The sequence below is a fragment of the Eschscholzia californica genome, unplaced genomic scaffold (assembly GCF_041429995.1).
Source record: "Eschscholzia californica isolate CP2 unplaced genomic scaffold, dmEscCali1.0.p SCAF_1, whole genome shotgun sequence".
NCBI classification, from domain to species: domain Eukaryota; kingdom Viridiplantae; phylum Streptophyta; class Magnoliopsida; order Ranunculales; family Papaveraceae; genus Eschscholzia; species Eschscholzia californica.
The window spans coordinates 37,384,805-37,411,767 of NW_028238198.1; the positions used below are offsets into that span (position 1 = coordinate 37,384,805).

At 38.1% G+C, this 26,963-nt stretch overlaps 3 protein-coding genes and 1 non-coding gene across 5 annotated transcripts; all 4 read right to left on the bottom strand.

Annotated features, from left to right (window-relative positions):
• Positions 1–570: 570 nt before the first annotated feature.
• TRNAS-CGA (transfer RNA serine (anticodon CGA)) lies at positions 571–652 on the bottom strand. The gene has a single exon. It is a non-coding gene; the product is annotated as a tRNA-Ser (tRNA).
• Positions 653–2,104: 1,452 nt separating this feature from the next.
• On the bottom strand, positions 2,105–6,360 carry LOC147566543 (splicing factor-like protein 1). The gene is made up of 2 exons (XM_086653039.1): positions 5,891–6,360; positions 2,105–4,752 (listed from the first exon to the last, which is right to left on the bottom strand). The coding sequence occupies exon 2, from the start codon at positions 4,725–4,727 to the stop codon at positions 2,376–2,378; it is 2,352 nt and encodes a 783-aa protein (XP_086509165.1). The 5' UTR covers positions 4,728–4,752; positions 5,891–6,360; the 3' UTR covers positions 2,105–2,375.
• Positions 6,361–7,448: 1,088 nt separating this feature from the next.
• LOC147566544 (sodium/hydrogen exchanger (DUF1218)) lies at positions 7,449–10,582 on the bottom strand. The gene is made up of 3 exons (XM_086653040.1): positions 10,356–10,582; positions 8,931–9,133; positions 7,449–7,936 (listed from the first exon to the last, which is right to left on the bottom strand). The coding sequence occupies exons 1-3, from the start codon at positions 10,455–10,457 to the stop codon at positions 7,675–7,677; spliced, it is 567 nt and encodes a 188-aa protein (XP_086509166.1). The 5' UTR covers positions 10,458–10,582; the 3' UTR covers positions 7,449–7,674.
• Positions 10,583–15,848: 5,266 nt separating this feature from the next.
• Positions 15,849–26,030, bottom strand: LOC147566545 (actin-interacting protein 1-2-like). 2 transcript variants are annotated; one of them, XM_086653041.1, is made up of 6 exons: positions 25,422–26,030; positions 22,060–22,221; positions 20,330–20,516; positions 19,430–19,852; positions 18,426–18,833; positions 15,849–16,690 (listed from the first exon to the last, which is right to left on the bottom strand). In XM_086653041.1, exons 1-6 carry the CDS (start codon positions 25,811–25,813, stop codon positions 16,433–16,435), a joined length of 1,830 nt encoding a protein of 609 aa, XP_086509167.1. In that variant the 5' UTR covers positions 25,814–26,030; the 3' UTR covers positions 15,849–16,432. The 2 variants fall into 2 exon arrangements, with proteins under 2 accessions (XP_086509167.1, XP_086509168.1); XM_086653042.1 differs by lacking the exon at positions 25,422–26,030 and adding an exon at positions 23,330–23,914 and having other exon boundaries at positions 22,060–23,293.
• Positions 26,031–26,963: the final 933 nt, after the last annotated feature.

Genomic DNA, 26,963 nt, shown 5'->3' on the forward strand with positions numbered 1-26,963 from the left:
CCTGCGGAAGACATTAGCAGGATCTTTGTATGAAGAACCCTATTGAATTGAAAACCTTTCATTTCAACATCTGCACTTCTTATGTTTCTAACCAGCCAGTATTTCACATCCTCTGACAAAGACGCCACTTTGGTCACCTGTAAGTTCAATAAAATATAAGAAAGTTTCCTTTGATATCTACACAAAGATAAAAGCAAGTACATCGTAGTCGGTCCAACTTTACCTCTTACCCACTGAAGATGCTTCCTTTAATTTACGAGTCTGATGGTATCAGTATCCGCCACAATTAACTTTGAGTGCCTCGTTTCTTGAAAAAGAAAAAGACTTTGAATGCCTAGTCAGCTGAAGAAGTCTCAGTATGACTTTTGAACTGAACAAAGATTTTCTTAAAACGTATTCTCTAAATTTACAGCAAAACTTTACCATATTTTCAATTACGAGACGGATATCAACATCCTGTCAAGAAGCTCAAATTTGTAGATAAAATATAAGAAGTTCCAAGAGTAGGACGAGGTCAAAATTGTGAATAACGGATCAAATTGGGGAAACAAGGCACAGGAAGAAAAAAAACGTCAACAGCAGGATTCGAACCTGCGCAGGCAAAGCCCAACAGATTTCGAGTCTGTCTCCTTAACCACTCGGACATATTGACGGTTGTTGTCTCATATCGTGGTTTGTTATTGGTTTAGAGATAAAGTCATTATGCCCTTCTGAAGGCCACTATTTTGGAGAAACGTGATTTTTAATCGGGTTACAAAACTTTTGGGTAGAATTCTTTTGGTTTTGTTTTATCGATCCTACTACAATTTCTTTCCTCTGAATGCTGATAAAAGTTGCCGGCAAACTATCATTGTTGGCAATTTTTTCCAGATGTTTCTCTTCTCTCTCCTCTTCCGACCACCACTATCATTTTCCTCTCGCTCTCTCTGTCTCTCAAACTTTAACGTTTTGTCTATCAATCTCACTGTCCCAGTGAAAGGTGCATATCTGGTGGCCTAATGACCCCAAAACATCTCGTGACACGCAACGTCGCTGGCGAACTTCGAAAAAGTATTTGCTATACGAGATTCAACTGTAGTAACTAACATAATTAAATAAAATTTTACCAAATTTAAACCTAAAAGAGAAGATTTTAAGAGTTTTTTTTTTTGAGAAATCAACTAGGATCTACGTTAGTCGTTATAAGGCATTGATACATCGGGACGGTATGATAAGCACAATAACTATCGAAACATTACTGACCTATAGCCTGACGAATTAAATGGCTAGCCTGACGAATTAAATGGCATATAGCCTACATAAACTACTTTAGTAATACCCAAGTTTAATATTCTTGGATTTGAACTTCCAGTGAATCGAAGTTGAGACCTCTGCTTGCAGAGTATATACACTGGCCAACTAAACTACCAGTGGTTGGTAGATTTTAAGAGTTGTTAGCCCAGCAGATACGACGTAGGATTTCATGGGACTCTCCACCCGAACGAGCTCTATCTAGTACTCTTCTTGCTGCAAGAGTTGTGGCACTTACGAAATAGAAAATTTTTGTTGCAATAAAAGAAAACCACTTTAGTCTCTTAAAGAAGACCAACAAAAAGAAATTCTATCTTGGAGCACAAGTACATCTATAACTCAATAAATAATAGATTTTCAACTGAATAAATCTGTGCCAATTTAAGACTAGTTCAATAGCTACCACAAATAAAAAAATCCGTTCTTTAAAATGCACAAACTTAGATGTATCTAATTGCATAAAAAGCACATACGTAATCCAGAAACTAGCTCATTAAATATCTAAAACCAAAACCAGGCACAAACTTAGATGTATCTAATTGTATGAAAAGCACATACGAAATCCAGAATAGGACTAGCTCATTAAACATCTAAAACCAAAACCAGGTAAACATTTCAATTTAACTCCTTGCTCTGAATAGGCAAAACAGACCACATCCCTGTAACAGCACAACAATGTCGAAGGGGTTTCTAAATATAACAAGAACCATATCAATAGAGTATTTAAGCAAGATCAACCTGGCATAACAGCTCCCTTCAACACTGCAAGAACGATATCTTAGAAATGAAAAACATGATAGTTACACATGGTGCAGAACTGAAAACCATTCATAACAGTGATGAACTCCAAACTGCATCATTCTGGACTCTGCAATTATAATCTTTAACAATAAGAAAGTACTAAAATAGTCATGAGAAGCAATAAGAAATTATTCAGTAGCTAGAGAGGGTGAAAATATAAATCCTAACAACAATAGTTTCTCCCATGGCAATTAACATAAACCATTAGAAGTGAAGAACAAACACCAATCCGGGAACAACAAAATTGAATGTCATCTGCTTACAAGATTGAAAGCTGAACCATATCATTTAATATCCCTCATGAACTTCTCATACTCCGCTTCAGCACTAGAAATTGTATGCTCCGAAGACGAAACAGGTGGTGGTGGTACTGCATGATTCGAAGCCCAAGGGGCAGTTCCCATGCTATGTGAGTGCTCTACTGTTGTATGAGATACAGGAGGAGGTGCACTGTAATAAGATTGGTACCCTAATGAAGATTGGGGGTATGATGGTACACCATACATACTGGACGGCAATGATTGTGCAGAAGTATTTTGAGATGACAAACCCGGTGGGTAACTCTGTTGTCCTTCACTAGATATACTATGAGATGACACACCTGGGGGTATAGTTTGAAGTGATGGAGGATAAGGCGCACCATATGGAGGAACTGGTTGACCTGGCATAGGGGTGTAGATGCTTGAACCAGGAGGAGGAGGAGGAGGGGCATATGGAGGAGCATATGGAGGAGGTGGTGGTTGTCCCCATGGATTTGGTGCGCCCATGTAGCTGGTATGTTGTGGATTTGGAAGAGGACCACCAGATGTGAATTGCTGAGAAGCATAACCTCCAACCGCCTGATCAGAACCAGGGTAAGTCATCTTCTGAGGTGGAGGTCCAGGTGGTACAACAGCCGGAGGTTTACCTGCAACTCGGACGGCTATTACTCGCCCCTCTAGCTGATAACCGTTCATACTAGCTATTGCATGATTTGCCTGAGCAACATCAGAATACTTGACAAAGCCATAGCCTTTACTTAATCCAGTTACCCGATCCTTAATAACTTTGCCCATCACAATATCACCAAACGGAGAAAACAACCGTATTAGACCATCATCATCGAAATTAGGCGGCAAGTACCCAATGTACAAATTCGTATCGTCATAATCCTTCCCTGTCTTATTAGCTCCACCTGCCATCAGTCCTGTTTGCAGTCCACCTCCAGTACTACCTGAATTGTTGGTGCCACTAGCCCATGGAGGAAGACTTCCAGAGCCTGAGCTGTTTGACCCAATTAAAGGCACTGCTGAGTTTTGCCTAGTCATTGATTCCGGGCCATTCCCACCTAGTTCTGTCAGGAAATTTTGGTATTCATCGTCCATTTTCTTGCCAGTAGTACCCTTCATAGGACAGTCAATCGTGGGGTGTCCTCCATCCCCACATATCTTACAAAGTACATCACTCTTAAAAGTCGACGTGCGAGCAGGACAAGCGTATTGGCGATGACCCGGTTCACCACACAACCTACAGTACTCTTCGTCTCTTATTGTTCCATTTAAAGCAGCAAGTTCCCTCAGCTGTTGCCGCTTATGCTCATTTAGTACTTCATCAACAGGTTGCAATAGCTTTTCCACCATCCCAGCAGCAGCATCAAGTGCTTCCTGAGTATCAGCTTCTACCAAGACATGTAAATCTTCATTTTCGGCAGGATCCGGTTTCATGTCATGTTTTTGCTGTAACCTTCCTTCTTTAATCGAACCTTTGCCACGAATCACAATCTTTGCACCTGTTTCCTTCGCCATTCTTTTCTGTGTATTTCCCCTTGGACCAATAATAAGTCCAATAAAATTGTAACCTGGGTATTCCTTCATGGGTATGTAAAGCTTCTTCTGAAGTTTAGGAGGTCGGTAATCAGCTGGGGGTTTAAACGCAGGATTCCGCTTAATCAGTTGACTTATAATTTCTGACCTAGCCTTAGTAAGTCTCTCTCTGGCGCGGTATTCTCTGGTGTTAATTCTAATTCCCATGTTATCATAAATTGGCTCAGGTGAAGGTGAGCGAGCGCCTTCAGGCCGATCATCCAAAGGCAGTCCAGAAGATAACATTCTACTGATCTCCAAAAGTCTAATATTAAGAGCTTGAACTTCAGGGTCAAGGTCCATAGTACCTGTAAATTCCTTCATGAAATCAGGGAGTTGAATAACTGGCTTCGGTTCATCATCGGCCCAACGTGACTTTCTCTTTCTAGTTCCACTACCAGAATCAGTGTTTTGTTGGTTATCAGATTCAGAAGGAGGATCCCACCTGCTACGACGCTTTCTTCTAGAGCCTGTTTCATCCTCGCCACCACAACTATCTTTATTGCTGCCGCTGTTGTTAGCTCCGTTTTCAGATAGATAAGTTGACTGATTATCTGGTTCTAGTTCCTGATTCGTAACTGTCAAAGCACTGGATTCAGATTTCTCAACCGAGCTTGACGGATCTAAACTTGGAGCTTGGGCTTCCGCAGAAGTGTGATTTAGGTAATTCTTTATGGTTTCTTCTGCAGACGGTTGTTCATGAGAAACGGGTGCATCATGGTGAGATGGATGATTTGGATTAGAAGAAGTTAGGGTTTCTGAAGCAAGAGGAGGAGAAAGATTATCTCGTATCATGATCCGATCGCACAGTTCTGCCTACCTGCAAAATACATTAATCAATCAAGAAACAAAATATGGAGCAGAAGCAGAGTTTTTTGTTTCGAAAGTAAGTACATTCATATTGGCGGCAAGAAGAGTGAAAAAGAAATATTATTAGGAAGAAAACAAAATACAGATATGATGTCAGAGACTGGATTGAGTAGGAGTGCATACTTTGCATTACTCTCATATAATACACAATATAGAATGAACGATAAGTTTATACGCATCCATATACACATCTACATATGTCACGTGAAATACATAATTCCCAGAACATTATTAAAAACTAACCAATGTCTATCACGCAATGAATCCGAATAATAATCATGTCATTTGCAAAGATCATAAGTCCAATATTTACATCATCTCACTAGCTAAAGATTAGCTCTAAATTAGTGCTAATAGCTATTATTAATAGTAAATCACTAAACACTTCTAGCAAGAAAAGCATTACTACTTTTACAGTACCACAATATCATCGATGTACTCCTTTTGAGTGATATGATCAACTTGGTTCATTCTATCCCCTATTCGAAAGTTATATTGCTATCTGAAACAAGTAAGCAACCTTGCTTGGTAAAGTCGGTGGATTTACGGGTAGGAAGTAAAAGGTGAGTCTTAATTTACATAGATTCAATCACAACTAGAAAATGAAAAACAAATATTCTCAAAGTAAGAACTTGAACCCAAAATCAACGTGATACTAATAACCCTAAATCATTCAAACAACTGTCTCCCTTATAATGCAAAGTTAAGGGAGTAAAACAATGAAGAGATATACATGGATGATAGATAAGATGAGTGGATTATCCTTTAAGAAACTTGATAAACCAAACCCTTCTAATAAGTAATAGCTAGGGCAGAGATTTGATAACCAGTTAATCTCAAAAACGCATCACCCATCAAGTAAAAAATGAAACTTTTCTATTCTACTGAAACCCAACCCGTAACTGAAGCCGATCTAGGGCGTCCTGGGACATAAAACCCTAAATCGAGTCATTTATTGAAGAACTAAAAGAAATGAATAAACCCTAGATCCGTTTCGATTTCTAAAACAAAAAACCTAATTCCACATTGAAATGACAGCATCCAAAAATTGAACAAGGAAAAAGTAGGATAGAAGAAAGAGAGCAAACCTTTCCCTGAGGAAGTTCTGTAAAAAGGCGAACCCGATCGAGGAAATAGCAGAGTTGGGGAAACGATTAGGAAGAGCGGCTGGAAGATAGAGAGAGAGAGAGAGAGAGAAGAGGCGGCTGGGAAGAGAGAGAGATAGAGAAAACGGAGAGCTCGGCGTACCAGATGACGGTGTCGAGGAGGTGATCTACTAGACTGCCGTTCTAGATGGAAAAGGATGAGAGGGGATGATATCAAAACACCAAGGTCTCAATTTGAAGATCCGGACTCTCCTTTATTTTCCTTATCGGTTTATTCTCGCAAGGTCCCAATATATGGTAAGCTCGCAATTTTAACCCCTAACGTATGGTCCCGCTTTCTTCTTTCAGAGATCGGTGAACTTATCAAACAAAGGTTCGATATATTTTACGGGGTCAATCACCGGCTGTGATTTTACGGCGGTCAGACAACAACTTGACGATGACAATGTGGCATGATTGTTAATTGAAACTTTCTCACCATGATATGATCGTATCTCCTGTTATGCGTATATTTGACGCTATTTTTTATCACTTTCTTCTTGTCGGTTGACGGCTATCGGTAGGTCACCCACCGACGACCATCATTTAAAAAAAAAAATCTCCTTCCTCCTCTCCTCCCACCACCATCCCGCCGCCCACCATCATCTCTCTCTCTCTCTCTCTCTCTCTCTCTCTCTCTCTCTCTCTCTCTCTCTCTCTCTCTCTCTCTCTCTCTCTCTCTCTCTCTCTCTCTCTCTCTCTCTCTCTCTCTATGGATAAGTCGTCTTTTTTAATGTTGGTCATCGATCTCCAACTAGTCGTTGCTATGTTGGTCATCGATCTCCAACTAGTCGTTGCTTGCAAGATCAAAGTGACAAAAGATATGGAGGGAGTTTTGGACAAAAGGGCAAAAAGAAAGAAAAAAAGAAGTCAACCAATAAAAAGAAAATGAAGAGAAGGCCAAAATAGAAGCAAGTCATCTTTAGAGGCCCATTTTGATGAGTTGGACAAATACTTTGCACATTGGGTTGGAAGTGCTCTTTCAGATTCTTTTTCGAGTTTGTGTTGGAAATGCTCTTACAGAGTTTCTCACTTCGGGTTTTGCATTGGACTTTGGAGGTGCTCTTACACTTGAGCTCTATATGAAAACCAACACAAACTATGTTCAAATATTATGTAAATTAGCTAACTAAAAATATTGATGAATAGTTAGGTAAGAGAAAAAGTGGCTTTCGGAGTATTGACCATTTTCGCCATTAAACAAAGACATGGCCTGAAGAAGTCCAGATCTACTCCTTTCGTGAGAGGTATGTCATTTTCTATTTCCATCCTCGCAAACACCAGAACTCCGCTCATGTTACCAAGTATTGCCCTGAAGAATTTTTTCCAGGTGCGTCATCTGTGCTTTTCACCACTTCTTTCCTGCTACAATACGGGGACTAGGACCTGCCAGCCTCTCAACTGAAAAACTAATTTCTTCCGTAGGATTCCAATAAACCAACCAATATAGCTGTTCTGATAGTAGAACTAAAACTACAATAAGGAAATTTGCTAATGGTAATGAAAACTACACAAACGGATCAAACATTAAATGAAGTTGTAAGGGTGGTCTTATCTCATGACTCATTTAAAACATCAAGCAAAACCATCTTACATCTCACCTATAGGACCCAGTTTACAAAATACTGAACTCTTTCGGAAGTTCTACCAAAGACAATCATATGAAGATTGATATGATTTTTGAAACTAAAATACAGACTGATTTATGTTTATCCTTGTGGGATTTATCAAAAACTAGTCATTCCCACAGTTGAATTTGTACGTTTTGTAGCCCGAGAAGCCTGAGATGTAGCCTTGGTAAAGTACATGTAATAGTAAACGTTTAGAATCATAGTTGCAACTACAAAGACAGCTCCGGCGATGAACACACCTTTGCGTAGTGTTTCACAAGAAAAATTGTCAGCGTAAATTACCCCCCTGTATTTGGTATGATATGCATTCTTTGCTGCACCAGCAATTACACATGCCTCTGCGATCAGAAAAGTCACCCTGCCAACAGGTGAAGCAAAGGTTAAAGAGTAACTTTGAGACATAACACAAATATGGTTCTTTCATTTGTTCATTAAAAAATAACACTGAGTTTGGCTTGTCGATGAAGCAGACATGGGCCAACATGTTTATACACAACAAACTGCTAACAATGGGAACAAAATTTCCTGCTCAGGGGCGTGCTGAGGGGATCCCACCCTGCTTCACGAACCCCAACTACATTTCTTACTTACTGTTGATTTTTTGACTTTCCATTTTCTACTTTCTTCTATATTTTATTTTCAATTACTTAAACAAAGGAAAGTAATGCAAGAAAAATATTCATAGCTTCCTCGTATTCTAGTATATTGATATGTGTTTTATGGACCTAAAGCTTAGGTCTCCTATAAAGATTTTACATGTAAAAAAGTTTTATTTCATTTTAAGATTGCCATATATAAGTCCCACTTAAAGTTTAGCACCAGACACCTGACTTCTCACCATGATTGGCTAGTCTATCAAAAAATAGAAGGCAATTCCTAATTGGAAGGTTATCTAAAAGGACAACCCAAATTTATAAAGCATGAACAGCTATGTAATATTTGGTATGATTTGAAGCTGTGGAATGGGCAGAACTTAGTCCTACAAAAAACCAAGATATTCCCCATGGCGAGGCGTTCATGCTAATAAACCTGAATCAGCCAAGTAGCAAATCCACTTTAGAACAAAAAAGCCTCCAGTTTAGATTTTGACCAATCTATCTTCAATTTAATAGCTGAAAAGATATATGATATTATTTGTTGTCTGCACAAGATATCTATCGTGGTTCTAATATAGAAAAAGGGGAAATGCAGAAACTCCACGAAACATTTGTTTTTTCTAGATCTTTACCTACAGGAAAACATTCATGCATACTAGCATGTGACACATAGTGGCATAACTTCGGAGCACGAAACGTCAGCAGAAGATTGGGGAGAAGAGGGTGCAAAATGTCTAAGAAGAGGAAATATCTTACCATGAAGAGACAAAATATATAATAGACCAGGCTCGATGACCACCAGGGGCTAAAGGTCTCCCGAAACACATACACTTGGTGACTCCCATAAGCAATGATTCACTTGACAGGAGGAAAAGGAATGAGCCAACTCCATAACCAGTAGCAACATCGGAGTTATAGACACAGTAGGTTTCATTTCTGTCACCTTTAAATATGGTTCCCTGTCATGTAGAAAAGAGTTACGTCAAACTTGAAAAAATTCACTTGATCAATAAAAAGTGAAATTTAAAACACTACTGTGTTGCATGTAAACACAAGTACTCTCCACAAATCAGATTGCAAATACAAAAAGTTTGGTGCTTGAAGACCAAGGTGAGGTAATGCATTTCTTAACTAGTCTAAGTGTTGGGTGGGCAGTTTCTTTCAACATAGTCACCGCAAAAAAAAATCAGCATCCACAGACATTTGCTTTTGCTTCAATATTTTTTCGTTACATCAGAGTGATATTTACTCTTTCTGCACCTCCATGCTTATTTCAATAAGAATTCGACAAAAATGTTCACTTCATAAATTGACCGGGAACAACATGCCCCTCCCGATTCAGGGTCTCACCCACTCTTTTCTTTTTTAGGTGAGAGAAAAACTAAGATAATAGATGCTCCTCGGCAAGGTAAGGCGAGCAAAGCCCCCACTCAAGCCTCAATAGCAAACTAGGCGAAATCTCAAGAGAGGAAGACGAGCTCCTCCTCACCCTTGCGCCTTTGGCATTTAAGAGATCCTTTGACAACATAGACTAAATCACAGTTAAAGAAACACATAATATGATTGGAAAAAGTTGAGACTGAGGCTGATGCCTAGGGATTGGGCCAAGGTCCGGAGTCTAGGTGTGGGGCTAGGGCCAAGGTCCAGGGTTTAAGGCTAAGTAGCTAAAATTATGATCAAACAAAAGTTCTAGTAGTAAGTACTCAACAAGAGAACATATTGATATATCGATCTTAGCTAAATGGAGAGTGGGATCAATCAGAATCAGTCCACAAAGACGGTTAGCTCAATATCATTCTCATACATCTACAGAGAAATACAAACTAGACTTTCCCAATTATGCCACCGTAAGATCTGTTTAGACAATATTTCATCATACATAGCTCTTATAATAACTGACTTAAAACAGATTGTATCTGAACACCAATATGGACGGATCAACTTTTACACTCGTGAGAAAGTAAGAAAGAGTAGATCACTGGTAACAGAGAAACCCTAAACTAAGAAATGGAAGCTAAAGGAAACCATCTCAAAATATATTATAGTTGCCAAATAGAGGTTTATACTGAATAACTAAACAAAGATGAACTGTTAAACTACAAACCGATCTCAAAACAAGATTTAACTGGGAAGAGAGAGAGAGAGAGAGAGAGAGAGAGAGAGTGTGTGTGTGTAGCTTACAGTGCTTCGTCGACGTTCAGCAGCAATGGCGAATCCAAAGGCAACTAAGCTTAGAACAACAACCAGGATGAGTACTAGGGTAGAGCTTCGTCCCTCCCCCATCTCTCTCTCTCTCTCTCTATCTCTTCTTTTTCTGCTTTACTTTTCTTCTTCGGAAACAACACAAAGAGGGCGTGGAGCCGTGTACTGTGTGTGAAACTGTGAACTGATAAAACAAAGTGAAAAGCATTTATTTAACAAAAATAAGTATGAAGAAAAAGTTCCAAAAGTATGACTCAGTGGGGTCCACTAGTATAGCCCACACCTGAAAGCTGTATCAAACTCGGTCGGAACTTTGATCACATGTATCTAAGACGGACGGAATAGTCGAAATGACTGCCCGTTAGATTTCCCCCTGGACCTTAGATGAGTGGATTAATGACATTGCAGGTGGATATGCATGTTGACAAAAGGTCTAAACACATTTTTGAGATATTAAGACATTTTAAGAGATTGGTGATGTAAAAAAGTGATTTTCTAGTAGTCACACGAAAGTAACCTGGTAACTCTTGATTGATTCCATCTTTTCTATGTAATGGAAACTTGAGATGCGACACCTGCAAGAACTTACTGATGACTCGTGCAGGTTTGAAGAAATTAATAGAAGTGAATTGTGATCCCTTTTCAGAGATACTTATAGGTTTGTGAGGCGGCAATGGAAAGTTGTCAGTTGATAGCCATGTGGCATGATCGTACACGACAAGAATCACTTAACCAAATCATATCTTTTTATCTACAACAACTTCAATTTGGAAAGCGAATCTTTGGCGTTGTCTAGCCTTCTGCATAACGGTCGTTATCTTGGGAAAGTGCATAACTCATAACTCAAAGTGTCGAACTTATTTCTGCTCTATCTCTCTATTCAGAGCAGGCTCAGAGGCACAACTTACTCAGATCCACCTTATGTTTGCCACTATGCTATGACAGAGTTCAAGGTGCCTAGGAGGATCACACCCACCTACACATATATCTCTCTTGGTAGAGTAGGATCCAGGTGGCAGAGCTCGTTTAAGTCCCCTCTCTGTTAACTTCATCGCAAACTCGTCCTGTATACGTGAGGATGAAGTTGACACGTGCCGCTCAGGTCAATTTGTTGATCAATTATTGGCTCAACACGAGTTCCCTCACTCCTTAACAGAGTGAAAGAACCAAGGCTTTCAGTGTTCAGTTGGACGAGGCTTGCTTGCGCCTAAAAGAATCAAGGCTTTCGATGCTCGGTTGGACGAGGTTTGCTTGCGCCTAAAAGAATCAAGGCTTTCGATGCTCGGTTGGACGAGGTTTGCTTGCGCCTAAAAGAATCAAGGCTTTCGATGCTCGGCTTTATATGTGTATGACTTAAGCAAATCTTAGTTAAAACACTTCAATTAATTCCAAATGTATAATTCAAAACTATATCAAGAAAATATCTTTGCGAACCAAGTTTAAAAGGTATGCACGCCTAGAGGACCTTTTTGAGTTTGGGGCAAAGTTTTTCTTCAGATGCAATGCATTCCACGGTCAAGACAGGATATATCCACCTGCATCTTCCAAGATGTATGTTCCATGGAGCACTATCTTTAAGATTTTGTATGGTCCTTCCTGTTGATGTCAAAAAATGGATGTCTTTGTTATCAGTCAGAGAATAGAGACCTTGATGCTGGATCGTCTAATTGAATGATGTTTCGTCTGGATGATCAACAATTCTCTTATTGATTCTCGCTCCTTGCTCCTAGAAACTTGGGGGAAAAACCTGCAAAGAGTTTGGAAACCTCTCTAACGCTCGAGACAGTCAGATTGCCCTTTGCAGTTAAAGTATGAGTATTGAGTGATCCTTGCGGAACGTAATGAGCTTACCTTGGTGAAGGTGATGTGATGCCCTTTTATAGACTGCTTAGGACCGACTGTGATAGACGGTGGGGATGAAGCGGTTTTGATCCACCGTTCGGGATTAAGACTATGTTCGTAGTTAGGGTTTCCTTTCCAGTCTATCTCGTATCTAGGATAATTAGAAGTTCCTCCGTTCCATGATACTTCGTAGATATCCTGCTGAGTTGATAAATCTTCTAGGAGATGTTTCCTCCTTTGGGACTCTTGAAGCCCAAGTTAGTTTAAACACTTAGGATTGTAGCAGACTGAAATCTTTAAGAAGATTCGGGATTAAGCCTGTAAGCGTGCGGCGCGCTCCTGCCTTCCCATGTTTAGGATGTAAAGCATCGACCTTGCTTACGTGGACCACCTATACTTCTTACGAATTACAGGGTAGACCTGGTTGTGTTGTTAGGCGAAACAGGGTTGGAGCTCCTTAGATGATTTAGCCGACCTCCCAGTTCTGGGCTTAGGTGGCAGATCCGTTTGGGCCTAGCGGTCATGTTGCCTTGAGACGGGTTGACACATTGGGCTTATGGTTTATTAGTAACTTCTTGACGTCAGTCAACGATTGACCATTTTATGTATCATCACTTACCAATTGGAAAGCGGGAGTGCTACATGTACAAAGTCTTTGACAAAATTCTTGACTTAATGAGTCATTTTCACTAAAAGACAAAAGTTTTTCAAAATTTGACTTTGATCGGGACCGTTCACTTAGCATTTTGTCAAGAATCTTGTTAAAGATTCTTTATACATTTAGCATTTCCCATTGGAAAGAGCTACATTGCCTTCTTACCGCATTATGGTATGCAAAACTGTTGAGCTTGCCTGATCTCTGACCTCTTCTATAAGGTGCAAGGGTTCTCTAATTATTTTTTAATTTTTCTCAGAGTCGAACTATTTGACTTGGAAGTAGGTATGTCTATTTTCACTAGCAAGACAGATTCCAAAAATCACATACCATTTTATAGAAGGTCTCCCGATGTTGCTCTTCTAGGGGTAGTTTCCTACGCCCAAAGGACACCGAGGAGCTCATCTATCCAATTTTTCCCCTTTTCTTCACATTTAGTATTCAAGCATTGAATGAGGGTTCGGTTCTCGCGGGATGAGTTACGTAGACGTATGTTGCTTTCACTCGATGATCTTCCAGGAAGCTTCGTACTTCTTCATTATCACTGTGATTTTTGTGATCCTTCAATTTGCTTCTTCAGGGCTCTTGCCTTCTTTAGGTATTTCATGAGGTCAACTGACCTCATATTCCCCCAAAATTTGGTTCACAACAAGTAGGGAACCACCGGAAGTTTCAACCTTTGTCTCTTTCATTCGCAGAGCTCATTAGAACCCTGCTAGCAAAGCTTTACACTCGTCTTCAAGATTGTACAACATTCAACTTCACTATTATCTCTTGGATTTGTTGAACTGATCTTTGTGATCTAATGTTGGACACTTGTCCTCTTTTCTCATTCTCATTCGAGATTGTGAGAGGGCGGTTTCAAATTGGCGGTGGCTTGTGGCGGTTTGGTTTCAATGGGTTTTCAAATTGAGACAGCCAATTGAAGAGGTGGTTTGAAATTTGAATTATGAAGCTTAGGCGGTTTGATTTGATAAGCTTAGGTCGGTTTATCCTATATATATATATATATATATATATATATATATATGGGGTTTGAGAGCTTATTCAACATCAACAACAAACACAACAACTATTCTTTAGAGAGAGTTGGAGAGAGAGCAAGTGAGAGAGAAATTTTGTTCATAGTTTTGAGCGGTGTTTAATTTCTCGGTCGTCGAAAATCTAGTATAGAAGGTTAATTTCTATACGGTACCATCTTGGGACGAATTTGCGGGTTGTGTGAGTCGTCTTCATCTATCCTTCAATAAAGTTTGCTTGTTCGCCCGAGGACGTAGGCTTTAAGCCGAACCTCGTTAATTCTGTTTGCATATTTAGATTTTGGCTTAGCTTTTCGATTAATTTTCATAGTCTGATCAATTTCTAAGATAGATTCGATAGCTTCCGTGAACTTTTCGTACTAACAGAGATTGATCCAATTATAGAGTCTCATTTTTTGTCGTCTTTCGTTTAATCTCAGTGAGTTGTTAACACTATTATAGATTCGAAGGATGGCCCTTCAACTTCGTAAATCGATCTCTTGAACAAAACCATGGGGAGCTCGACGACCATCTCTTTCTACAACTGAAGTTTCTTTTCATGTTCTTTTTGGAGTCTCTCTACTTTCCTTCACATTCCTTTGTCTTGTTATTTCTTCCTCTTCTTGTTGGGTTTCTCTATGGCGTCCAAATTTTTGTCATTAGCAATGAATGCAGTAAAAGATGTAGCAGGCTACAGGCATAACAAACAAATTCTTCACAAGAAACCGAAGAGGTTTCCTTTTCGACTCCACTTTTCTCTGATTTTACATCTGATCTTTGTCCTGGATTCATATGACTAAATGATGATAGATTGATTTGTACAAAAAACGAAGTTAGTGATTACTAGGTTCGTGTTTTTAACGAATATTTGGAGGTTGTTGAGCGCTCCCCTTCCTTTAGTGCCAAAGTGATGATGTCAGAAAGTAGTTTTCCCGGACATCTTCTTAATTGATCAAGACCTCTGATCAGAATATGAATTCTCTTTTATGTTTTCTATCAGATTAGGTGGGCAGAGCTTGCAAAAAACGAAAAAGATACTTTGGCGCCTAAGTCAGTGAGGTGTTTTTTTGCAGTTTTTGGAAATAATTCAAAAGTCAAGTGTAGACGATAGCTTCGATACCTTTTAGGACAAACCGGAAATGCTTATATAGGTTTGGATGATTGCTGAGAGCACGACTAAAATGTTGTGGTGGTAAGGCACCTGCATTGATGGTAGCCACGTTTGTGACCGATTAGAAGATAATATGTGATGAGTGTGTTTCTTCTAATATAAACAATTCGTACGTGGAAAACATACCTTTGGCCCTGCTTGACCTTCTGTGTCAATGTTGCTCTCTTCAGGCACAACAGAGCTCAAGGTGTCGAGCTGACTTTTGTCGGCCTCCTTACTTTGTCTCTGAGGCTTAAAGCAAGGAAAGGTGGCATGGGAAAAGATGAGGAGAAATGTCATATTGTTTCAAGTTGTCTTACTATTTGAGTATATTGCCCTAGAAATCCTAGTTGCCTCTTCTCTTCCGATGTATTCTTCTTTCCATCACTCGTTCTCTCTCCGTATTCGGTTCTTCGTTCCGTCACTCGTTCTCTCTTCCCCATCACTCGTTCTCTCTCCTTATTCTGGTTTCTAGATCAGAAGACGCTTTGTTATGTTAACAAATCACATTCGATCATCTATTATATTTAGTTTTATGTTTCAAGCATTTTGGGAGAACGTTAGTATCTTCAACTGAACAATAAGAATTGAAGTTCAATTTCAAGCATTTTTGCAACCACAGTCTAGAGTTCTAATAAGAGTTTTTTTTGTCTTCAGAAGCACTTCCCTCAATTGAGAAACTAATTTGATCTATTTGATGATCACAGTGACCATAGCAACATAAAATCCAGATAGACAGATTTCTTAGTCTTTACAGTTCACTCTCTCTGTGCTGATAAAAGAGAACCAGGTTCCAAGCAAAAGAGTAAAGAAGTGTCAGTTGCATCAATTTAAACTCCATTCGAGCACCGAAAAGAATTTTTCATTCTTATAAACTAGAACAACAAAACCTTCTCCACACAAATTCCGAAACCTTCACACTTATTGTGATCACACCAAGAAAAGTAAAAGATATTCAGTCATCATCCTCCCGCACAAGAAGCTTCACATTAAACACAACGCGATAAAATATCAAAGTTGAAGACGGGAAACAACTAGTCGTTCCATAATCTTCGTAACTATGTTATTCCCTTCCGTCTTTCAGCAGCAGCGGCATTGTGACTTCTCTTCTCAATATCTGCATTAATACTACTACGAAATTGGAATCTCAAAATTACTTTTCAGCATAAAAGTAAAACACTAAGTCATTTCTAACTGGAGGCAGTCACCCACAATATCGAATCCTAATCACTTCCTTGTTTTTACTTCTTTTTCCCTTTTTTGTACTTTTTCTGCTTTACTCAAGCCTTGTAATGAAATATCTAGACAACAAAACAACAAAAATAGAACTGCACAATCACCATCAACTCGTTATTATTAAACTGGAATCTGCTGCATCTGGGGGCAGTTTTTACTGTGGTGGTAATTTCCACAAACGAACACATGCATCCTCGCCCGAACTCACCACGCTGCAGTTATCAGTAAAAGCAATTCCATTAACCCCACCTAAGTGAGCATTCTTGATTGTTAGTCGGGTTGATGCCGGCTTGCTGATCTCGTATATTATCACACATGTGTCAAGGGATCCAGTAGCAACCATGGTGTTATCGGGAGACCAAGCCAAGCAGTTTATGCGAGCAGTGTGGTACAACATGTTTTTCACTTTTACCTGCAACAAATCATTGAATTTTACGATTATTCGCAATTTCAAGAAATCAAGATAAATACTACTGAAATATTACATATTTTACAACAAGAATCCATCTGCACATACAAGAGGAAATGTACTTGCTGATATGATGAGTGAAAGATGTATCTACTTGAACGCAATAAAGCAGAAATAACTGACTAATACTATTTTACGGAAATTACGAGCCAGAAGTATAATCCTAGTTGCAGGCAAGGAACAGAATCACCAGCTCAAAAGATAGCTCTTTTAAAATAATCAACTAAATGCGAGAACAAAGAAAAAGTATGCGAGTCACCAGAAAAGAATAATAGTGCACGTGTGCTATTATTGGTTTCATAGTAGAACTGTCCACTAGAATTTCCACAATCTAAATCCGATCCAATCTATTTTTTTCTTTCATGTGCTAGGATCCGCTTCAAGACTTCTTTAAGAACTCGAGTTCATTTCATAAGACATCTTCAAGTAGCAGCATTTACGAATACATCAAATTTCAACTCAAGAACCAGTGCATGTACTACAATCTATAAAGATAGCTCTTTTACCAAATCACTCGTCTCTCCAAGACAATGTTTTACAATCTTTCACTCTGCGTTGATTGTGCTCTAGATTGATGAAAGACTGTCACAATTAGGTAATGTTCATCTCCAAGTACAAGTATAAATTTTGAACTCACTGATACTTATTGGAGACTCCATGTTGGAGACACAAAATGTTGTACACAGGTCCAATGGAACTTGTTTCTTTTTTTAATTGAAAATTAATATTCAATTTAATTCAAATAGGTGCACATATTGAATGATAATACTAAAAGATGTATCTCTCAGTAATTGCATCTCTTTGAAGAGGCATTATAGCTCTTCTAATAGTCACCTAGAATTCTATAAATACCCATCTTGTTTCTTATTTTATAAATAATCTTTTGTTTAGTTCTAGAATTGCATTAGAGGGTCAACTAATTGTGAGGGTTCTCTACAAATTTGGTTCGCCATTTCATGGAGTTGAAAATAATACTAATTCTAGAAGAAAGATCCTTGTATCTGGGGAGATGATTCGGCAATGTAAACCATTTAGCACCAATGCGGGACGGAGAGCGTCTAAAGGAGAGTATCCAATACTCTGACAGTCTGACTCCATCTATTTACTATTTCTAACTTATTGTGCATCTCAATCGTATATATGAAAAGCATTTATATCTTATTCAATAATTGATATTATTGTGATTGTTTAACTCTCTTCAAACAATCGAAAACCGCAAATTTGTAGAACACAAAATGCATCACAACTCTGAAGTCTTCGAATACACTTCTAGTACGTATTTTCATTCCACCAAACAACAGATATCAGATAATCAAAGTATTGATTTGGTCAAGTAAAAAGGTTGAAGAATTGGAAAATGCAGAGTGGTTCAATAGCATCTACTATTGGTATATATTACTTTGAGAGACCACGGAACCACAACCGCAGCACTGGAACCCCACCCCTCCGTTGCGAGGCTTTTATCAAGTTCTACCTGACATATTTTTACCATTTTTACCAAATCATATTACTCCAATTATTTGGGAAAGGGAGCTTCATAACTACACTTTTATTTTATTCTGTTATTGCTGAGGATTTGAAAAACGTCATTATGTTATTATTCAAGTATGGCGCCAGTATTTGGTAGTGAAATTGAATTATGTGAGATATATAGTAGTAAAAAAAATTAAAACTTAACCTCTCGTGATACACGGTCCCAGACAACAGCTTCTCGGTTGGCATCAGCTGAAGCAAACATAGAAGCATCCGGTGAGTAACGTATAACAGTGATAGCACCTCGATGCTTCTCAAGTGTTGCCTCTTCAGTAAGTGTGTCGCCATTGATGGAGTAAATGTGCAGTTTACCATCCTGTCCACCAATGATTGCCTCACTTCCGTCGGGCGCTATTGCACATGCTGCTGCAGCGTAACCAAGACTGATGGTTGATGCAACCTTTTCCCCATGGAGTATGATAACTCCTGTATCAGTTGAAATCAAAGCAAGTCCAGGAGAAAGAGGTGCAAGGCTCAAGTCCTTGGGCTGAATCCCAATATCAATTGGCTCAGCCTCACCACATTGATCACCGAGAAGGGGTATTCTCCATACCTGAGATTTTGAGGATAAACAAAGACATAGCCATTATATACAATAAATATATTTGTTCAGAAACACCTATACCTATTTATCCTAAATACCTTGGTCCAAAAATGAATTTCATATTTTTTTTCTGAACAATATAAAACCATATTGAGTACATTAGAGACTGTTGGGACCATATAATTCTTCTCCGTGCCAGTCTTTAGCAAAAGCAACAATGTTATGTGTGTAGTTGTGATCATAATGAGACGAACATTAGCCAAAAGTATATACACGGGAATACCATATATCAACAGGTAAATGTCTCAAATAGCCTTTGTATCTGAAAATATCTACCCCTTCCCTCTGATTTGATGCCCTTTGGGTTAATTAGCTATGAGCCTAAAATTGATAAAGAGGGACCCTAACTTGCACATTTTCAGTAAAAAAAAGGTCAGATGGCATAATGGATAATGCAACTCACTATCCCAAAATAAAAAAGAGCAGTAGGTTGTAGTTTCTAAATAGAACCTGTAAGATGATTACAATAAACACTGAAGTCAAGAAGGCCAAGAAGTGCCATATCGGAAGCATAAAGACCCAAGTCTCTTAAATAAATTACGCACCTTGTTGTCAAATGCAAATGAAACAATTTCTTCTTCAGTAGCATAAAAAGATTTGATTTGAGAATTGTCTTTCCTCTGTAGCTTTCCACTATACCCAATCCCTTGAATCCATCTTACTATCACACCATCGTAGCTGCTAGACAAGATGACATTCTGGCTTCCTGGAAGTACAGCTAGAGCATTGACACTCTTCAAATGTCCAGAGAAAGATAAAGGAGATTTATCCAGGTCACTGGCTAAGTATACACTGATTGTCCCACCCAGCGAAACAGTGACAAGGTGATCATTCTGCCAGAGACATCCAACTAGCATGTCTTCAACTCCACTTGATCCTACTGATGCCAAAGTCTTTTTCACCTTCCCGTTACCATCTTCACAAATTTCCCATACTTTTGCAGTCTTGTCCGCCGATACTGTCAGTACCTACAAATCAGCCATTACTGTTTCAGACAAGTAAATGATTTCACAACCATAAACAACCCTGTGTGAGGATAGCACAAATAGTAAGAAACAAGCGTGTAAGAAAAGTGCAACCGAATGAAACATAAATACAATCATTCAGAAATAAGTGTTGTCGTTTCATACCTCGGAAAGCCTACACGGTACACAGGAATCAAATGAATAGAACCAAAATGGGTATTTATTGGGTAGAACATAGCATATATAAGTTACAGTTCAAATCTACGGCTCTGATAGTTGTTCAGATTATGTTATTATAAAAATTAGATAACTTTAATATGTTCAGAGGTTCAGTTTAGCTTTACACCATGGTTCCTGGAGATATCAGTGCACATACAAGTTCCTTGCCTTTTATTTTTATATTATTTCCATAAAATGTGTTATTAGTTTAAAAATAAACTTAAATTTCAAGCAACAGGATGTAAACCAATATCAGCTCACTTGTTTACTGTCAGGACTCCAGCTAACAGCATAAATACTCCCTTTGTGTCCATCCTCTGGAGACAGCTCTCCTATCTTTTCAGCAGTCTTGGCATCATATAGAAACCCCCTCTTATCAGAGCTTACGGTGATGAACTTGGTGCCATCTGGAGAAAATCTTACACAATTCACAAAGTTCGAGTGCTCCCTGTAGATACATAACAATATACTTGCATGAATTAATTAAACAATTAGCATGGTAGCACCCGTCGCTCTTTGGCTTTGACTAATTCGTAAAATTTTAGCCAGAAGTAACTGACATAATTCACGAATTCATAATTTATGTATTGTATGATAAATAAACCACTTACATATAAAAAATGTGTTTATGTTATCTGCTTCTATTAAATATTTAATCTATGCCAACAACCCTTGGTTGGAGTGGTAAGAGGTATAGTCTTCCACCTTAGAGGTCAAGGGTTCGAGGCACGCTGAACAATTCAAAAAAAAAAAAATTTATATATGCAACAACATCATCTGTAATTTCACTTATCAATTCTGATCACTAACATGGTACTAATATGGTTGGACTTCCATCAAAACAACAAAATATTTCTAGTCAGTATCAATGACGTGTCTCGACTGGAATTTGGACAAAAGTACCAAAAAAAAAATTTAATGCTTTTGATACTATTTCGATCATCCCTCAAAATATGCAGAATAAAATAAAAATAAATAGGAAAAGCAGATACCTAGACAAAATAGATAATTCTAGAGCGTGACTCCTTTCTCTTCAAGGATAAGTACACTTGCACGAAAGCAATAATAAAAGAAATGTCAAGGCGACATTTGTTTTCTGGACAAGGAGAACGGAATGACTGAGATGCTGGACTTATTCAGATTTTGTTTTTAATTGGGAGGCTTTCTTGGCCACGTTATAATTGTTTGCTTTCTTTCTAGTTCCTGGGAAGTCTTTCTATCTAAACAGTAACTTTACCTCGTTTATACATATTCTTCATTCAATACCAAACTCAAATTTAAAAATAACTTCATCATATCCGACATGACATTGTGTCACGCGAAAACAACCAATTGCATATTATTATAGATAGATCTTTAATCTCTACCTAGACCAATGGAAAAGGTTAAATCACTTCTTTTAAGTCGACAATAGTTCTGATAAAGTTCATGGCAATAGAAGGTTGAAAGGATGATCCCTTTTTCATGGTGGAATCCCAATGAAAACCATCCAATTAAGAATAATCCCAAAATATGATTCAAAAAAAAGAAGAATAATCCCAAAATATTATGTCTTCCGCCACTTAACATGGATACTGCTTTTCAGTATTTTTTTTGTAATGCTGGATACTGATATTCAAAACTCAGATACTCATGTCACTTAAGTAGGTAAGCGTGAGACTTTATCCATGTAATGGCCTTTTTTCCACTATTTGTATCCAACTCCCCGTACCGGCGTCTGACACCAACACGAGTAGTGTCCATGTTACTTGGATATCATCAAACTCTGCTTTTGTATCATTAGTTTTAACTTTCTAATAGTAATATTATGAGCTTAAACATGAGTCACTCGATGATTAAAAAAAAAATGTCAATTGGTCTACTTTATCTTTCGTGATGCAGATACGCAATAATATGCGTTTAGTTCGGGAATCCCATAAATACTTTCAGTAATCAGTAACACCACAAATAGAAGCAAATATATAATTTCAGCAGAAAAAAATATAACTGACCTGTGAGAAAGTTTGAATTTGAATGGTGGCCCTTCGTAGAAGTTCACTATAAAATCCTCTCCACATGTGACGATACGAAATGGTCTCGTTGGCTTAAAGGCGCAGCTTAGGACTCGCTTTGAATGACCATCAAACTCTCCCACATTAGAGCCAGAATCCCACCTACAGAAAGAAAAAAATTGCTTGTAATTCCTTGACCTCTCGCTCTTTTTGGCTTTTGTACTTGTATATTCACTATTATCAAAATAATACTTCTTTTTCTTGTTCAGAAAAACCCTTAGATATACAATAGTCAAGAGGTGAAAAAGAATAATCAATAGAATCGCTAGTCTGCTTAGAATTTGCATACATTCATTGGTCTATACTTATTTTAACTAAGAAAGGCAACTTTTTAATAATTAAAAGAACAAAGAAAAACTGAAGTCTAATAACACCTATTAGGTGATTAGTTTAGGAATCTAGTCAACGGAGTCCAACACTAGTCTAGGATTTAAACTAATTGAGAACCTAAAAGGGTGAGGCTGATTATCAAGTCAGTTAAGTTTGGACAAGTAACTATTCGAGTAGTCAGGGACTAGACAGAACAATCGGGACATGCCAGGAGCAGTTAAGGACTAGTCAGGAGCAATCGAGCACTAGTCAGGAGCAGCCACGAACTCGTGAAGAGTAGTTGGGACTTTAATACCAGAGTTCACCATAAATTGGAACCCTGAGCCAACATCTTCAATTGCATATTGATGTAATTAAGGTTTTTTGTTCAAATTGGGTAGAAAAGGAGTATTGATGTTATAAACTCCATAAAATTGTGACAAGCCATAAGAGGTTTGAAGTAAGGATTTTCATATTATTTTACGTGTTAAGGTTAAGCTCCAAATGAAGCTACTATAGCCCCAGATACACTAAACAAGATTGGGTACAAATATGCAATTTGGCCTAAGAACTAATATGTTATCCCTATTAAAATTAAAGAATGCTTTATTGTCATAGGTAGTATCAAACTACTAACACGTGAAATTCCTCTCTCCATAAGAATCTCAACATTCTTTTGGGCACGAATCCACTTCATTAGATAACAAGCTGTTGAACCACGACCCAGCTTAATATGGTATGTACTAAGCAGATGGAGACAGGATAAGCTCAGTATCAACTAGCCCGCGATCTCGATCCCCCACAACGGGATTCGCTTGGCGACAATCCTGATCACCCATAATGGGATCGGCCCAAGGTTGATCATCTTTCAAACTATTTTTTTTGAAAATTTTTTAATCACCTTTCAAACTATGTATATCTATATAATAAAACAGAAGGGAAAAATATTGACTGGGACAAACATCCTTTTAATAAAGGATATTGTCTAGCAGCCCATCTCTAAATGTACAATGTAGTCCTTCTTAGAAATAAAATAACTTATTTAAAAAAGAAATTTTAAAAATTTAGGAAATAAAACAACCTAAATTTACAATGTTATCCTTTTTTATTAAAAAGTTTGCACGGGTTTAATGAAATAGTCCTTTTTTTAATTAACTTATTTAAAGTAACTTATTTAATAAAGGATATAAAATTTGGGTTTAGAAATTTATCTCACCCCTCTAGAAATTGAAATCTCTCTTTTTTCAATTTCTTTTTTCATCTGTCTCGTGGGTTCAGTACTCATATTGATCTTGCACGGGCTATTTTGCTCTTCGATCTTTTTTTCTAAATTTCATCTCTCTCTAGATTCTTTTAGGGCAAAAAAAAAGAAACTGAAATCTTTTATACTTATATTTGTTTGATGGTTGTTGAAATGTTGTTTGTTGTTTCTACAGGAAATGCAAATGGGGGCTCTTGGAGATCAAGCTTATGAAGAAGAAAAAAAGACTACAAGTTCTCGGATATTGAAAAAGTTATGTAAAAGAATTACAACTGTTTATGTTTTTTTTATTTTCTTAATGTACCATGATTGATGTATTGCATTTGATTTATCTAAATCTCAACTTATATATTCTTTCTTAATGTAAAAGAATCTGTTACAAGATCGTTAATTTATTTTGTACCAAATATTACATTTCTGGGTAAGATAAGTTTATGACAATTTGCTTGACTTCAACAACAATTTCGTTAAATTTGATTGATACAGTTGTCTGTGTCGTAGGGCACAGGTTATACCCTAGTATTATTAAATACATATTCATGTAGACATTATAGACAAAGCTGGACGTCTTTGACTCGGGGGATCGGAATTAGATCAGCTCAGTCTACCAACTCGGCCGGATCTGGTAATCCCAATTGCATAAGATTGTACAACTACCTAAATTTTCTAGATCTGAATGCTAAGTTGTTAAACTCGGACTCGACTAAGGATCGACTCTACCACAAGTCAACCCGAGATGAGACCGAGTAACTAGGTGATTCTCACCTCTAAGAAGAAGAATTAAGACGTAGTACAATAGTACTTATCTGGATTCTAAAATAATCTTTTACTTAACTACCCAACTAGTCAAACTGAAAGATTTTTTCAAAGGATTTGGGTTAATTAAGACTAACAATTCCGAACGTCAAATTTGGTGCATTAGGTCGTGAACCCGCCCAAAAAGGGAACAGGTAGTTGGATACGCGGTACGCAAAGGGGAATAGAGTATCTGGTAACTTCTATCAATAGATAGACTGCTACAAACACGGGTTTTTCTAATAGATATGTAGATATGCAGCACGGCTTGCGTGCACCCCGCCCATTGAGGGTTTGTTGGCCACGGGAATCCCCTTGCCTTGCCATCAACAGCTTGATATTGTGAAACCCATATTATGATGTGTCTCAAGATACTTCTACCACATTAGTGGAAACTCGAGATGTCAACACCGTTCCCCATATTTCCAGCAGAATGTTAGGCCACGTCGACGATTTCAATCCTTGAAACAGCCAATTGACAAAGTTATCATCCTTCATACGTATAAGTGTATAACGGTATGAGAGACTATCACTCCTCAAAAAGGAAACAAATAAGCATCTCACCCCCTCGATATATGAAGCCACGTCTCAGCATTGATCAGAGGGGGATTCCTCAATGAGGTATTCATTTCTATTGAATTAAAACTCAGTCGACTTCGAACCCACAATCCACGGCCTCATGACATTCCTCTTTATTCAAAATAGAACATCATTATATAATTATATGTCAATAATGTCACCATTACCGTATTTGTAACTTTATGAGATTGTTGGGTTTAAACTTGAGAGTCAGTGAGTATGTTATTTAGGTTGTTGAAATATGCCCCAACAGATCCCAGATAGGGAATTTCTGCTAATTGATTTCAACTTAAAACAATTCAACAATAAATTCAAACACAAGGAAGACAATTTAGAGAGAGAGAGAGAGAGATCTTACATGAAGGCTCGGACAAAAGATTTACCCTTTCCATCACCAGAAGCCACAATCCTCATACCATCAGGAGACCATTGAAGATCATCAATCCGACCAGACAAAACTCTAAATTCATTCTTAAGAACATGATCATTGTGCTTTCCCCAGATCCTAACAATGCCAGAAACATCAGCAGATGCGATCCACTCACCATTAGGGGAGAATCGAGCAACGGTGACAGGGTAAGCGTGTTCACCATAAACTTCAATCTCTAGAGGCTTATCAAGGTAACGGATGATCACTGATCTGCCATTGCAGTAAAGAATTGAGTTTGATTTTGGATCCCCAGATATTAGGATCCCTCTTCCTCTCTCCGTTGACGGAACACAGGGATAGGTCTCTGAGAGCTGAGCCATCTTCTTCTCTGCTTTATGGGAATGGTAAATGAAAGAAAGAAATGCTCCTGTAACTATCTCCCTTCCCGATTTAATAGTTTTATGTCATAGCCTGACAAGCTCCGACACCACTCTAGTGCCAAATTGTACTCTCTCAAGTCTCAACCCAATAACAAGGGATATGGGTTTATTGTCCATTTATTTACAAACCCACAAAGGGTTAGGGTTTTGATCCACCACCCTTCGGTGCAGCGGTTGGACACCCCTCTTAAACTCGTGAGGTCGTGGGATCTAGTCTCCGTGGAAGCAGTTTGTCATCAATATTTATCTCATGTAATTTAGACAATATATATAGTAAATAATATAATAAATTTATCGAATTGTAAGCCTCTTTCATGTTATCGGGCTTTAGACCTCTTTCATTATGGTTTAATTTAGGTGGTTATCGTTCTCATCACATCTTTATGACGTATCAATGCCTTGTAACAACTAACGTAGATCGTAGTCGATTTCTCAACAAAAAAAATTAGGGTCTGGGTCTAAATATACACCAACGTCCAAAGAAAAGAAAAGAATAAAACGATGCAAAAAAAACATCCATTGAAAATTTTTAAAGGTTGCGACTTTGGGAATAAAGAATAATCTCGAGGGAATAAATTCTATAGGGAATCTATGTGTTTTTTGTATGTTCTCGGGGGTATATTTTACTTTAGTCCAAAAATTCACTTGATCAAACATTGCCCCCTAATCTTCATCCTCTTTGTCACCTTCACCACAACAACTTCCCACCACCACCATTCCGGCCACCACCACCATTCCGGCAACCATTGCCACTTCTTCTCTCTTCCTCTATCTCTCTCTCTTGTTGTTTTTCTTCTCTTTTTTTTTCTCTCTCTTTCTCTCGCTCTTACTGATTATCTCTCTGTCGTTCTCACTCTATATCTCTCTTTTTCATTATAGATCACTCTCATTATTATCTCGGTGTAGACATATCTCTCTCTCTCTCTCTCATTATCTACATTTCTCTCGCGGTATTTATCTTTCTTTCCCACTCGTTCTCTCTCGGTTTGAATAGATCTTTTTGTGGAAATCACAAACTTGTTCGCCACGAAACATTTTGTGGCCGCGAAATGGTCATGGCCACAAAATATTTCGTACCCACGAAACCCTG